We start from the raw sequence: 16,640 nt of genomic DNA on the forward strand, positions 1-16,640 counted from the left end.
ATCACATTGACTGATGAAACCCAAATTGCTGTCTGGTGATTTTTTCAGCTGAACTGCTTGTTTTACTAGTTTGCTTCATACGCATCATTCTAAGAAATCATTCTAATAAATTGCAAAAATGTCTGTATATATGCTTAAAAGAAAAGTGTGCAAAGCTCTTTATACGCTTTTTCGAAAATCGCTTAACTTATACCGCTAGCTGGCATGTCTTTGTGCGCTACGGCAATGTTTGTTGAATTGGATTTTGTTTTGTTATTGTTAGGAAAAAAGCACAAAAAGTATACATATTTAATAGCCACGAAATGATTTCAGCGCATATTACAGCGACGTGTCTGTACCACAAGTGACCTCTTGTCCTTTGGCGACATGGATCTTCAAACACTGCACTGACTAGCGTCGCACAAGGCAAGTTTTAAGGCCGACATTTATAATTTGATTTATTATCTGTGTGTCTAACATTAACATGTGCATATGTACATTGTATGCTTACAGCGGTGTCTGGCATATTTCCATATTTCATACCAAAAGGACCATATCATATACAAAATCATGAAAATGAAAGAATATTTCTTTTTCTCATTTTACAAGCGTTTTCGTATATGCTATAATCGGGAGGAAAATCAAATTTGTCTTAAGAGCATAAGATTTTTTTTAATCAGAATAGGATATATTTAGTTCGCCACGCTGTTTGTAGCACCCAAAATGACACTTCAGAGACCCTATAAAATGCACACCTCTCCGACTGCCTGTATATATATGTATGTGCCTTACTTTTCGAGATATCGATTTGAAATTTTGCACCTCACCAAGAATCTACTTATTTGTGGAACGGCCGATATCGTACCAAAATAGCATATAGCTACCATACAAACTGAACTATCCGAATGAAGTTCTTGTATGGAAAACTTATCATTTTATGAGATATCCTCACGAAATTCTACATGTCTAATAGTCTAAAGCAGTAGGTTAATTCCTGAAGAAATTGTTTAGATCGGACCACTATAGCGTGTAGCTGCCTCAACGAACGTAATGAAGTTTTTGTATGGAAAACTTTTTCATTTGACGAGATATCTTGCCGGAACTCGGCATGAATTATTGTCCAAAGCAGTAGACCAATCTAAGAAGAAACGATTTAGATCGAACTACTATAGCTTGTAGCTGCCTTAGAAACTGAACAAACGCAATGAATTGCTACTATAGAAAACTTTTTCATTTTACGAGACATCGTCACGAAATTTAGCATGAGTTATTTTCCAAAGCAACAGTGCAAACTCCGAAAAAATTGCTCAGATCAAGTCACTATAGCATATAGTCATACGAACTGAGCGATCAAAATTCTTGTAAGGAACTTTTTGTATATGTGATTTTTGCCGAGAAATCGTACAAAAGAAAAACGAATTGTCAAATAAAGAAAAAGCTTCAGTAAAAAGTTCTTTTGTAAACCATTTTAATGGATTTGATTATTATATAATTTAATTAATAATTCCAAAGCAAATTAACACCTTGGTTTTTCTATTTGAATAATAATAATTTTGACAACCAGGTATATGTATACATAGATAAACAAGTGTTCTTAGAAAACCCATATATTTTAATTTGCTGACAAAGGCAATTTAATTTTCAGCTTTACTTCCAAAACACACATTTCAAAAAAACACTCTATACTCTTACACATACAAATGTGGCAAGTCCAATAGCGCAGAAACCCGTACTAACCGCATTAGACACCGCAAAACCACAAACAACTTAAAGCGATAAAGCTATTTTATAAGTTTAATGAATTTAATGAACAACATGAGCTGACAAACGAATATACAAGTAACAGTACTAATTGAATTGAACTAGTTTGTTTGGTACTGGGTTTGAACTAGTTGTAAAATGACTATAGTGAACGGCAGAAGCAGACAAATGAATATCCAAGTAACAGTTTTGATTGAATTGAACTAGTTTGTTTGATACTGGTTTTGAACTAGTTCGTTTGGTACTAGTTTTGAAATTGAAAAATGTTTATTCGAAGCTTCATAAAGCTTGTACGCCTTATTTAGTAACAGTTAAATACATTTCAGACAGGCATTTATTTTAGTCAATTTGCCATGTTAATTAACTCAATTTAAAGAATTCATTTTTTAAGGATTAAACGGCTTGAATGCTGTTAAGGAAAGAAATACAAAACATATTGTAGAAAATGTTTTTAAGTATTTTTAGTTTTTTTTTTTATTTAATTTGTAATATCACAGGAATATTGTGTCGAAATTCAAAATCGATTTGGGCAAGATTGAGGAAGTTATGAGTTTTTCACACCTGCTTTTTTTGAAATTTCGTATACAATTTTTGCGCATAATTTACGAGCTGAGTAATTTTCAAATTGGAAAATCAATTTTAGCTTACAATAACAAATTGGCCAAGTTTTTCGCAGAAAATCGCGTTTTCTCTTCAAAATGTTCGGAAAAATTAAAAAATAAGCTCCAAAAATTCCATATAAAATATTTGAAAAAAGTAGGAACATGATTAGAATACTAACTTGTCACTATCTGGTGGTAACACACGCCCACAGGATGAGGCTGACAGATCGAGGAGACTGCAGGAAATGTCTAGAGTAGAGCACCAAGGAAACGATGGAGCATTTCTTGTGAACTTATCTCGCATTGCCAAAACTACGATGTTAGCATCTGCGGTCTTTACGGTATGATAAACATACAGGTATCTATACATAGTGAGGCCGCAGAGAAAAAATCCGCGTTAAGCGCAGGCATTCTAAATGATGAATACTCCTCTTGAACCTAGCAACTAAACTCTATCTGGTATCGGAAAGGACCAAACTGGTCTATGCGTGGCTTATTAGCTTACCAGATTAACCTAAACTAAATTTAAAATAAAGCGCTTGTTTACATTTTTAGCTTTCGGGTAAAAATTAAGACTTCAGCTGGAGTTTGCAAAACAAAAAACAAATTTTGAAGTAACGGGCATGCGTATATATACTTTATATAAATAAACCGCCCAGTTTCCTCTATTGTAAGCGAACTGTGTTTAATCAGAACAACGCTAGAAAGTTTGGTTGGCATTTGGATTTGGTTCTTATGCATCTGCCCGATCGCTCGTACCTGGCATTAGGTTAGTACTACCTTTTCCTGTCTATAGAGAATGCTTTTGCTGTTGAAAATTTGTCTCAAAAGAAGCTTTTGAAAATCGACTATCCTAGTTCTTTGTTAATATGGTAGTCTTTCTATGAGAGTTGCATTTTGTAATTATTTTCAAATTCTCAAAAAGTTACCAACCAAATTGGTGCATATTTAACCCAAACCAGATCATTCCAACTATGCTAAATAAAGTTTCAATTTAATGTGAAAACAATGGATTTTTTTTTACAAGAACTACATACTACAAGTATGTATATCGTCACCTATAATGCAAAACAACGTATCACCAGAAAAAAATTGAAAATCGTTATCAGATATAATAACCAATATATAACCATTTCATAACGAAAACTCAAATTTTGTTTCCATATGCGTGATGTATAAGCATTTAATAACCAAAACTCAAACTCTGTTTCAAAATGAGTCTATGATGACCAATATAAAACCGCTTAATAACGAAAACTTCAATTTTGTTTCCATATGAGTGAATGATAACCAATATGTAACCACCTTATAACCGAAACTCAAATTTTGTGTCAATATGAGTGTATAGTAACCAATATATAATCATTTAATAAGCAAAACTCAAACTCTGTTTCAATATGAATCTATGATAACCAATATATAACCAATAGTGGTTTCTATTATATCGTTTTACCTTCGCCTCTAAACTTATGAAAAGTGATTTTACGTTATTTTGCATTTTGGGTGACGATATATAGAGATATTACCCAAAGCGTCCATGCCACCAAGCACTGTGGTATTCAAAAAGCTTTTAACCAAATTTTCGATAGAAGATAATATCTAACTTTCGAATTTCTGGACACGTAAAGCCTATAGATTAAATATATCGATATTACAATAATAACGAGTTCCTTCCTTGGCTTTAGTGAAAATAGTTTTTTTTTTTCAATTTCATCAGATATCGACAAAATTTTTATTATAAAATTTCTACTTGTTCTTGTTATTAAAGGTAACTAATAACACCACTTCCAAAAACATTTTTATATTACACACACGCACATATGTATGTACACCCAATCGGCACTCTAAGCACAACTATACGTACTAACACAACACATGTGAAGACCACAAGCCCTGCAAATAATGCATATTAGTACATGATTAATACTGTAAATACACACAAACACACAAACAAATGTAAACACACACCCTTACAAGTATTCGCTATTCTAATTGTACAACTGTTCACACACAAACAAACAAAGCACCAAAGCTAGTTCGATACCTACACAACCAAACATAAGAGCATTGAGCCACTAGTAAAAGCATAGACACCACCAAACGCACACACATACGCACACATTTGCATTATCATGTATTTTGTGTTGTTCGCCCCGCCCCCAAAGAAAATTAATATTCTCAAAAGTTACAATAAATAAATTGAATACTAAATTTATTCTTATTCTCCTCTCCTCCCACCCACCGATGCAGTGCAAAGTTGCTGCCGCCATGGTAGCCGCCTCAACACCCTTCAGCTACACTTCGGTGCAACAATTCGACGGCAACCGTTCGATCATGTGACGACAGCTCAGCAGCTGTAGCTCCTGTAGTGGGAGCAGCAGCTGCGGCCGCAATGCCATACATCATCATCACCTACACCCGCATCCGCATGCGCACCACCAATTGCAACAGCAGCAGCAACAACAACACTTGCAACGCAGCTGCACGCGCTGTCAAAGCTTCCACCGGCATCACCATCGCCAGCGACGACGCAGCTCAATGCTGCGTGAGGATTTCACCAGTTTGCCAGGCTCGTGCCAGAGTGGCGCTAATGACTACGGCGCCGACCACGTGGACCTAAGCGGTGGCAAAGCCAACGGCGCTAATGGTAACGGCAGAAATGTACACATAACCAAGGCGATTGTGACGTTTTCACCACCAGTGGCGGCGGACTCCTTAAATGTGCCGTCTTCGCTGTCCGGCTCCATGCTAACCATCTCATCGGTGCCGACAACGCTCATGTTGGGCGCGTCAACAACACCAGCCGGCAGACACTCATTAAGCGCAGCCACCACACCGCTGGCCAATACGACAAACATCAGTCCGAGTAATGCCAAGCACTGCAGTTTTGCGCTCACGCCACTCCTGCCGCCGCCACCAGCGCCTAGACAATTATCGTTCCTCACAACGGCGCGCTTCCATGCGAATGCACAATGCGGCCCGACGGCGTCGGCAACAACGACGACCACAATGACGTCTACGGTTTCGGCCAATACACGACGCATGCCGTCGACCACCGTCTCGGCGCCGGCACTTATCGAAACGGCGGGCAATTGGCCGACGACGCCACTCACGCCGCTTACACCCGGTTTACATGCGCCGCAGCACATACACGGCAAGCATGCGACGCTGGAGGCGCGTCACAGCGCGGTCAGTCAATTCACCACTTTGGAGGACTTGGATGCGATTGTTGTGGACGAAACGCCGAGTGACATGATGCGGAAGCTGGCATGAGCAGCAAATGAGAGGTGTGTGAATGAGCGGTAAATGTCAAGTTGTAAATGCGAATTTATTCTAAGAGGAAAAGAGAGAGAAAGAAAAACAAAGCTACTGCAAATGCAACGCTGTGCCCCGCTCATGCACACTTCTCACGCACTCACAGTCACAAAGGTAAATGTCAATCGTCGCTCATTAAAAGTGAAATTAAAATTTTAGTAATTACTTTTGTAAAAAAAAATTTGAACTTTACTTTCCTATTACACTTAAGCTCTATTTATCTGTACTCATACTAATTGTAAGTAGTGTATTTTAAAAAATAGTTAGCTAATTAAATGCGTATTAAATGTTATAAACATATTATAAATAGCTCATCCACAAGCATTTAGTATATGATACTAGTATTGGACATCAATTACTGCATCCCATCAACTCCAAGCATTTCCATTGCACATGTACCTGTCACCCTACAAGAAAATACAAAAACAAAAGCAACCACAAACACATCATAAATTATTATAACTATTTCTATCTACTTTTACTCTTAAATATATTGCTTAGAAAATTTTAACCGAATAAGCAGATTATGATGAGATTAAATACGATGGAAACCCAAACAAATTTAACAAATTTCAAAGCTGTCGAGATCAACAACAACAGACGATTTGTAAATTTGATTTTTGATTTGAGGTAATGTGAGGTTAAAAAAGAACTAATTATTTTATAAAACACAGTTTCAATAAAAAAACATTGTGTTAGGCCACCGCGAACCCAGAAAAATTTTGTTTCTTAGAGTTTACATCCACAAAGAAAAAAAAACGGAAACTTCAAATTCTATGGAGAATGTTTATTATCTTTCGAATGAACATTCTTTGTCATTTATTTTTTGAAGATTATTTCTTTCAAATGTTGGCCGCGGCTACTTTTCAAATGATCCATCCGTTCAGTCCAATTTTCAAACACTCTCTCAAGCATTTCGACTAGTAACTGGCGAATGACTCACGCGATGTTTTGCTCCAAGGCCTGAAGAGAAGCGGAATTGTCCACATAGACATATTAACATATTCTCACAGGAAAGAGTCTAACGATGTGATAACACACGATCTTGGTGGCCAATCGACTGCCCAAAACGTGAAATTATCTTCTCACTGAAGTATTCTCTCAATAAGTCCATTGATTGATGCGATTTGTTGAAAGTGGCGCCGTCTTGCTTAAACCAAATCTCGGCGAGATCACGAGCTTCAATTTCAAATTGCTCTTTGATTGTTCAGGCGTAAGTATTTCCATGATGAAATGCCAAATAAAAATAATATGACGGATTGACGGGACTCAAGTGTGATCTGTCAAAAAAAAGGGTATAGAAAAAGTAGCTCTACTTGGATCTCCAATTAGAACATATTGAAAGCAAATATTTTTGAAAATATTATCCGTTAATTTGAAATTGATCCGACCAACAGTTTCAGAGTTAAGAGAATATTTGTAAAAAAAAATTTAATTTTGCCTATTAAGTCTCAAAACTTTAAACGCGTTTTTTTCGAATCGCTGTTTTAAGAGCAAGTGAAGAAATTCCTCCGAAACGACTTTACCGATCGACTCGGCTCGGCTCAGCTCGGCAGTCCTACCTACGCCGAACCAAGAGACATGGCCGAAACTGGCATTAGCCGTCTCAACTTATTTGTGTTAGGTTCAAAGCGCTTTGTAGATCTGTAAGGGTCTTATGAACTATTATACAAGTATAGGTTTTAGATACCACTGTGGACCGGTGTTCTAAGCTGTCCAAGTGAGATCCCTCAAAGGATTGACTTCTTAACCTAATCTAACTAACAAGGTATGCGTGCATTTGTGGGATAATGGTCTGAGTAATAAGACTTTCTATAATTATTTCGATATTTAAGCCGCTTTGAAGCTTAAAATTTTTGACAAGAAATGGCTTTTCTTGGAAAGCCGCCATTTTGTCAATAATCAAAATTTTGAAGAAATATGCGATCATTACGGGATGTCGACTATTGTGAAAATAATTTCTTTTGGTTTTTGAATTTGAGATAATTTCAAGCACAAAAATCTTTCTCATCGCCAAACACCTTGTTTGGAAGTTCCTTCTTAGGTCGGCTACGCATTTTTTTCAAAATAAAGCACTGATTTCTAAAGTTCATTATTTTTATATATTTCTTTTACAAACATGTCTCTGAAACAAAATCCATGAATAAATGCCTTTTTACTGAATTACAAGTGGATATAATACTTCAAAGCGAAGAAGTTCTCAAGACAACATACCGAATCTTACCCCAGCATAGTAACTGATTAAGCACCGAAGGGGAGAGAATCACTCTATTTGTTATTCCTCTCACACTTATCTTTATTTTCATTTTGATTTGTTGTTAGAAGACTTTGATAATTTCTTATTTATTATTATTATTTTAAAACATTAGCTTTCGATTCTGACGATATCGACCAACAATCAGACCGAGGCGAAGATAATTCACAACATTTTCTATATTCTACGTTAGCAAACTGAGTTGTCAAAGTTCCAACAACTCAATTTAAAGTTCCTTAATGTATTTACAAACACACGCTTTTGCATAATCAAAAAGGCGGCGATAATTTAGAAACAACAAAAACCATTAATTATCGGTGTCAATTTTTCAAAATACATATGTGAAGGCATGCAGGTAATTTCAGACACAAACAAAACGCCCCAAAGCGTTTGTGGTTTGTGTGCAAATAAATGTCAGAATATTACTAAATTAATTGATTCGCCTGTCTAAACTGTCAGCATGCACTGCGATTACTTTCATAATGTAATTACTTTGACATATTGTAATCTGATTGCTTTTCAATAACTCACTGAGACTGTAAAATTTTAATGCAATTATTTGCACACTGCTGCAAAAATATTATCACGCACATAAAAAGGTAAAAGAAAATTATTTTATTTTGAAGCAAATCGCATATTTTGCCTCTTCAAGCGGCTTATTCAAATAAGCAGCTTTGACACAAGCTATATTCCTAAAAAGTTTTCACAAAAGCTGTCGATAAAATATGCTTAAGAAGCTTTCACCCGAGCTTTTGATAAAATAAACCTAAGCAGCTTTCACATAGACTTTTGATAAAATATGATTAAGATGCCTTCACATAAGCTTTCCATAAAATAAGCCTAAAAAGCTTTTGATAAAATATGCCTAACAAGCTTTCACATAAGCTCTCGATAAAGTGGGCCTAAGAAACTACTATATAAGCTTTCAATAAAATAAGCCTAAGAAACTATCACATAAGCTTTCGATAAAATATCACTAAAAAGCTTTCACAGAAGCTTTCACATAAGCTTTCGATAAAATATCCCTAAAAAATTTCATAGCAGCTATCGATCGAATACGCCTAAAAAGTTGTGACCTAAGCTTTAGAGAAAATAAGCCTAAGAGGCTTTCACATAAGCTTTCGATAAAATAAGCAGCATGCTTTTACAATTCACTCCTTGATCTAAATTCTATTTTGCTCTTAATTATCTTGATTTCGGTGTATATACGAGTATGTAAGTGTTTTAAACCAATAAATCCAAACTTTCTACAAAGCAAATTGTCATCCATTAGCAAAGAGTTGGTTCAGAACGCTTATTTCTGGTTCACAAGTGGTTATAATGCCTTTAATACCAAAAGGTCAATAAACTCCTGACAAAACATGACTTTAGGAGACAAATGTGAGATGTCAACTAAAAATCCTCGACCAGCAAGCCTAAATGAATAAAATGGCTTGCTCCTCTTACTCAGCTCTCGTAGTGCAAAGAGACCTTATGCATATATAGTATATATACATATATTTCAAAACAGAAACGTTGAGAGTAAGGAAGCTTCAAAAACAGTATTATATATCCTTTATACATATATTTGAAATATTAAAAATTATTTTTATAAGTTTGACCTCGACTCCTTCGTATTTGTGGCACACTTATCAAGCTTTATTTATGCACTTCAATTGCATCTAAAAACTGTGCTTCTTAAATTTTGTTAATTTTTTTTAACAATTTTTCCAGATTCGCTAATTTGAACACAAACTCAGCACCTCTTAATATAACCTCAAATATTTAAAAAGACCACTTTGAAAACCATAAAATCCGAAATGTATACAGTTGATAATATATCTTCAACAAAATGCACCCTACACAAATTATTATTATAAAAGCCTGATAAATATTTATTACTCTACAGATTGCCACTATAAGCCAGTGCAAGCTCAATCTGTTGTTGTTGTTTTACAAAAATTTTAAAACCTACAATTATCTAGACAGAAATTAACAACTGCTATTTTAGACACATTCCGACATTTGGGGACAATGAATCAAACATTTATGACACCACTAAAAGTGCGTAGGCGACCACATAGCTATGCCGCAAACACAGAACAGCAACTCACACACGCACATAGGAACACAGCAAAACCAAAATGTACAAACATTTGCATTAACGGTAACACCAACCCTTTCATAGCTCAACACATGCATATATTTGTATGGTAATGTTTATTTTAGACTGTGTAATCACACACATATGCATGCATAGTAAATATACATATGCATTTACTTCGATGTTAGATTTGCATACATGGCGCCGGTGGCGTATACGTAACATGTGTGGGCAATTAGTTTCAATTAAGTCGTACAAACTATTAAATAACTCAACTTTTGTATTGTATTCAAATATTTACGAAAGCAACAACAACAATAACTACTACTGACCCACTATAACGGTATTGTATACAAACATACATACATATTATATGTATATATGTAGGTGTGTGTGTAATAGAGCAAAGCAATTGTTTGCTCTTCTAGTGTACTTGTAGCGTAAATAATAGGCTAAAAGTGAATTCAACACTAATTACAAGAAAATTGCGCGCATAGAGAACTGTTTGTTTTAAAATTTCGTTGCTGCGAAAGCAAACATTTATATGTATATGTATATAAGCATATATATAGACAGCAAACATTTGCGTAAGGACACACATGTTTTTGTATGTGCGTGTGCGCGCATTTAATTAAGTTCTTTTAGTACTTAGGTATATATGTAAGCATTCGTGTGTGTGTATGTTAAGCATACTTATACATACACGTGTACTAATTAAATTTAGGCCACAATAATGCGATTTCACTTAATGCGCTGCATTAAATACGATTAATTGCGGTTAGTTTAAGTGTGACAAGCGCAAAAATGGCAAGAAATGCGCTTAAGTTAAAAATAAAATTAAGCTAGTAAATAAATAATACTGTATTTTTGCTGTCAATTTGTAATCTAGCATATAAATTATATATACATATGTAAGACGGAAATTGTTTAATTTGGCTAATAATACGTATGGAAATTAATTTTCGTTGTAAATTTTTTTGCAAAAAAATAATTATGTTGAAATTAAATTTAATTAAAAATGTAAAATTTAATAAAATTAATATTTTTAGTACTTAATTAAACGAACCCCGAAAAAAGAAATTTCTTTAATTCAACTCAATATGAGAGAATTTAATATCCACATTGCAATTAAATACAAAAAATTAATTATTTAATTTTAAATACATTTTTTTATAATTAAACTTAGTTTTGATTTTTCATTAATTTAATTTAAAGCATTTAATTATACATAATTTTTTTCATTATATAAAAATTAAAATATTTTAAGTCAATTTAAAGCGCGAAATTTCAATATCTAATTTAAATTTTTATACTCAAACAAATTTATTTTAATTTAATTAAAAAATATATTTAATTATAATAAAAATTTAATAAAATTAATTAATTGAATATTAATTTATACCATCAAAAACTTTAACTATAATTTAGTGTACTTTTTTGAAAAGTAAATTACAATTTCTTTAATTTAATTTAATTGAAAAACATTAATAAAGCTAAGAAAATTAAGATTTAATTTTTTTCCAAAACTATATACTAGGTAAAACTATTTAAGTTACTTTGATTCTGCTTAAGGGATGAAAAATTAATAGCTAATTAATAATTAAATAAAATTTAAAAAAAAATTAAATAAAGTTAAACTAAAAAAAAATATATAAACAAAACTAAATAAATTGATATGTTTTTATTATTACAAAATATAAAATTACAAAACTTAATTTATTTTGAATATATTTAATTATTTTATTTCAATTTAATAGGTGAAAATTGAATAGCTTACTAATAATTAAAAACAAAGAAACAATTGTTTAAACAATTTAATATTTTGAAAAATATAAATTACTAATTAAACTGATATTTTTTTACTATTTTAATAAAATATCATATTCCAAAAACTTTAATTATTTATTAAAGTTTATGTAAAAAAAATTATACACAAAAATCGCTTTTTTTTATTATTAAAACTAACAAATAATATTCAATCTGATACCAAAGTTAATATGTTTTTAACTATTTTTATGAAATAAAACAATCTAAACTACTTTTATTAAATTTTATCCTAGAAATTATAAAAATTATAAAAAAATTAATATAATAATTGAAAAACAATAAAATAAAAATTTAAAAAATTATATAATAATATAATAATTATTATAAAATATAAATAAAATTAGATGTATGTATGTACATAATTACGTGCAAATTAGAAAAAAAAACAAAATATATAAAAAAAATTATAATTATTATTGAAGAATTATATATAAAAATATTATAAGTATTTTCTTTTATTTCCTCATATTAGATGAAAACAAAAAATAATTAATTATAATTTTTGTAAATTTTTTTTTTAATTTTGTTCAATTCACAAATTTCAATTATTTTAAATCAAAAAGTATTTTAAATAAATACATCTTATCTACTTTCATTTAATGTAATGCGATAAATTAAAAAGAAATTGTTGAAAAGCAGAAAAATTTTAAAAGCAGATAAAATTATAATTTAAAAATGTGTAAATATAAATTACATATGCATAATTACGAGCAAATTATAAAAACAAATAAATTTAATTACATACAAAAAAATTATAATTATTATTTTTTATTTCCGCATTTTAAAATAAAAAAACAACAAATTATAATATTAGTAATTATTTTTTAATTTTTGTTAAAAAAATGTAACTTATTTTAAATCAAAAACTATATTATTAAACATTTAAATTTTTTTTTTAATTTATAAATAATTTTTTGAGTAATTAAAAAAAGGTATATCATTTATTATTATTATTTCTAATTTTATAATTTTCTTAATAATTAAAACGAAAATAATTTCAGTTACTTAAAAATGTAATGTATAAATTTCTCTTCATTTTTAGTTAAAAACATTTTTAAATTGAAAAAAAATTATTACTTCGAAAAAAGAAAAATTTTTAATTTTCCTGAAATTTAATTAAAAATAAAAAATAAAAAAAATGTTTAATTGCATATTAAATTTCAAGAAAATTGAAAAAATCAATATAAATAATTTTTGTTTTTAATATTTTAAACTAAAGCGTGCTTCCAGCGGCTCATTGGAACTGCGCTTTGGCATATTCAAGCAATAAGCTCAATGCACAGTTTGACTCCAGCGAGGCAAGTTACAAAAACATATAAATATGCTGCCTCACCGGAATCACTCTCATTGCATGAAATAACTATATTTTTTAATTTTTTTCTTGTACTTAAAAAACTATTATAAGAAATTAGTGTCTAAGTAAATAAATATAAAACACTGTTAAATACTGCTAACTGTGGATATAATAAATACAATATAACACAAACGGCTAAGCACTTCGAAGAAGTCACATAAAATATTGCATATGTATAGACATTTAGTTAATAAATTATCCTTACAAAGGGGGGAAGAAGTTATACCCTTATTTGCTAAGTCATATTAGCGCCAAAACACACACACACATACCCAAATGAAAATGTACATAAAGGCTAAGAGATACATACACATACATATTAGCAACTCAGCAAGCACACAATGTAGACATTAAGTAGACAAGAATAAATAGCGAATTTACAAACGCACAAACAAGTATGCGCTGAAAGTGACAGCTGCAACAACAATAACACAAACAAGTATATGTACATAAGTATGCGCATAAGAAACGGCGAAAATTTCGAGGCGAGTAAGCACATGTCCCACGCAGATTTGTTGCGCAAACACAAACACGCACGCCAAGTAAAGCCAATGTACAGTTATCAAACGCGTGTGTGTTTGTGCTTACGCTGTTGTTGGCATTAATACTCAGCAACTCTGAGCGTGTAAAGTCTAATAAATCTAAGTTAAGGCGTCGTCACAGCAGGAAATGTGCATAGTGTAGCATACTTACAGGCGCGCAGTCGGCGGCGGACAAAGCAAGCAAAGCAGTAGCAACATTTACTCCCATGTACATATGCATATTCATGAACAAAAGTCTGCGCCTGCCTTAATAACTCACTCACAGTTTCCGCTGCCTCACACACACACACACACATTAACACATATACATACATACATGTACAGAAACATATGCAAATAATACTCACTTAGATTCACATTTTCGCTGCCGCTTTTGCTACACTATGCACTTATCTCTTTCTTTTGCTGTGTTTGAGCTGCGCTACTTTATCAATTATATGTGTTTGTATGTACGTGCACACACATACACAATTTTAGTACATACATAAACATGCATATATAAATAAAATGAGTTGTATATAATAAACCCGCATAAATGTGTAGAAAGTTCAGCTATATCACATTACATTTCTAGTCTACTAAGCTTATGCTAAGTATTTAAGCATCCTCATAAGCAACTGCTTAAGTGTATAAGTATAAATGTAACTGTACTTCTACTGTTAACTTACTAAGTGCATCATGATAATAATAAAAGACAAAAACCAAATCAAATGTATGTATGTATTTATGTAATAATATAAACTTATGATGGCACTTGCTCCTTAAGTGTAAATGATGTAAAATGTGAAATTTGTGAAAACAAAAAAAAAACAACAACTACAAAATAACAAACACTGTAATCTTATAGACTCACTGACTAACTGACTCAACTGCGTTATTGAAAAAACAAATACTCTCTCCAGTGCAAATAAACTGAATTTATATTTGTAAAAAAAACACAATTGGTCTTTCATTTGGACACATATGGTTCGAGGTTGGTAAGTAAAAAGAAAAAAATAATAAATTACAGCAATTAATTCTGAAGTTAATTTTTCTATCTATTATACACTTGGTATTCATGGGAGATTAGTATCACATATGGGCGGAATCTGCGCATCGCCACACTTACAAATGATATACATAATACGAAACTGTAAATTTGTTCAGAGGACCACAGTAGCGAAGATCACCTGTGGACTAGAAAAAAGTAAAAGTAGGCGAGGGCACACCAATGCGGCCCTAAAATGTTCAATCTTCATATCTTCCAAGCCCCTGAAGCTAAATCAATCAAACTTGCTGCAAAAGTAAAATTTAAGTGTACGACAACTCACTGAATAAATGAGCCACAAGCGTTAAACTACACAACTAGAAGGCAAGAACTACTTATGCTCGTGTGCAAAAATTAAACAAGGTCGTAGACCGCCTACATTTGGATGAAATCCTATATCACCAACCAAACCTTTCAACCAAATTTAGTGTGTGAGGATAACCAAAAATTCATACTAATTATACGTGAAAATGGGCGATATCGGGTTGCAATCACGTCTACTTCCCATATAACAAATCTTTCAATTTCATTTACATTCACTTTAGAGTATTCAAATCAAACACCAATGAAGTTTTCAGAATAAACCTTTGCACAAATAACATAGTGCTCTGAATGTGTTTCATCTTCCGCCCAAAGATTTTCGAAATCTAATTATAATTTTTCAAGGATCTTCGCACCTATTAAGTGAATCACAGTGCATCTGACTGATTTCTTACCGAAACTGTATATTATTGAAATTCGACTATAGTATTTTTGTTATGACAACATTCCTTATGTCGTACATAAGGGGTCCCGGTGGTCTAGAACCCTCAAATTAAGGGTGTTTTCTGGATTTTTTTTTAAGTTTAAAAAAAGAGCAATCAATTTAAAATTTTTACAGTTTATTTATACATATTTATGAAAAGTACAAAAATATTTTTTTGTTAAATAAAAAAAATTTTTAACAATATTAAAAATGGCGTCCAAAAAAGCTATCTTAAAAGACGACTCGCGGTGCCGTTGTTGATTTTGACTCTTCTGAACATTTGAAACATAAAAACCAAATAAATTATTAATCAGTAGGAGTGCAGCTATCGTTGGGACTACAACCAAAAAAAATTGAAAATTAAAAAAATTTCGCGCTTTTGAAGTTCAGATTCTGAAAACAGCTATTTTTGGACCAGTTTTAGATCGAAAAAAAATCGAAGTTCTTAAAATTAAAATTTGATCGTAGTCCCAGCGATAGATATTGATCTTATAAACACCATATTAAAATTTCAAGTGATTCGGATGGATAGTTTTTTTTCATCAACGGCACGCCGAAAAAAGTAGTTTTGAGATAACTACGTACAAAGCATCCATTCATCGAGCCCCTCGACCGCGCGCTACCTGCTAAAACGGCTGTAGAAGCTAAAATAATGTGAATATCCTTCCAAAAATTTTACAGTATATTCTTAAAGGACTATACTCTCGAACTATCAAAAAAAAAACGATTTTTTGAAAATTCTAGACCAATAATATAAATATTTTCTGGTTGACTTATCTACCTCACCTATCGGTAGTAAGAAATCTTAATGAAATTCGTGAATAATCTCTTCTTTCAGAAGTAATCTTTTTCTAAAAAATCGCGACTCATCTTGCCTAAAATTAATGAAATCAGGGCAAAGTCTCCTATTTTAATATAAAGCTTTGCCAGTATTTTATTGGCTTTGATGCATGCATCCTTGCCCTACCTTACTTGTCTTTTTGTATGAATAGCTTCGCGAAACGACCTGTAACAATCAAATACTATTTCTTGTTGACAGATCGACCGGTCGGAAGGAATTCTGACTATTAATTGACGATTCTTAAGCACCAATTCCTTTATTTTATTGACGTGTTCATCATCAAATTATGTTGATGGCCGTCCTGAACGTT

At 32.1% G+C, this 16,640-nt stretch overlaps 1 protein-coding gene across 3 annotated transcripts in view; it reads left to right on the top strand.

Moving 5' to 3' along the window:
* Nucleotides 1–11,109, top strand: part of LOC126751592 (dopamine receptor 2) — a 32,654-nt gene extending 21,545 nt beyond the window's left edge. Inside the window, exon 4 of one of the 3 annotated variants that reach the window (XR_007665896.1) lies at nucleotides 4,593–4,664. Coding sequence is in view for 1 of the 3 variants with exons in the window: in XM_050461974.1 (XP_050317931.1) it covers nucleotides 4,593–4,682 (90 nt within the window). In the remaining 2 variants the exon portion in view is untranslated. Of the gene's footprint in view, nucleotides 1–312; nucleotides 1,164–4,592 lie in introns of those variants that run through there. The other 2 variants (XR_007665897.1, XM_050461974.1) reach the window with 2 other exon arrangements.
* Nucleotides 11,110–16,640: the final 5,531 nt, after the last annotated feature.

Source organism: Bactrocera neohumeralis, chromosome 2 (genome assembly GCF_024586455.1).
Source record: "Bactrocera neohumeralis isolate Rockhampton chromosome 2, APGP_CSIRO_Bneo_wtdbg2-racon-allhic-juicebox.fasta_v2, whole genome shotgun sequence".
NCBI classification, from domain to species: Eukaryota; Metazoa; Arthropoda; class Insecta; order Diptera; family Tephritidae; genus Bactrocera; species Bactrocera neohumeralis.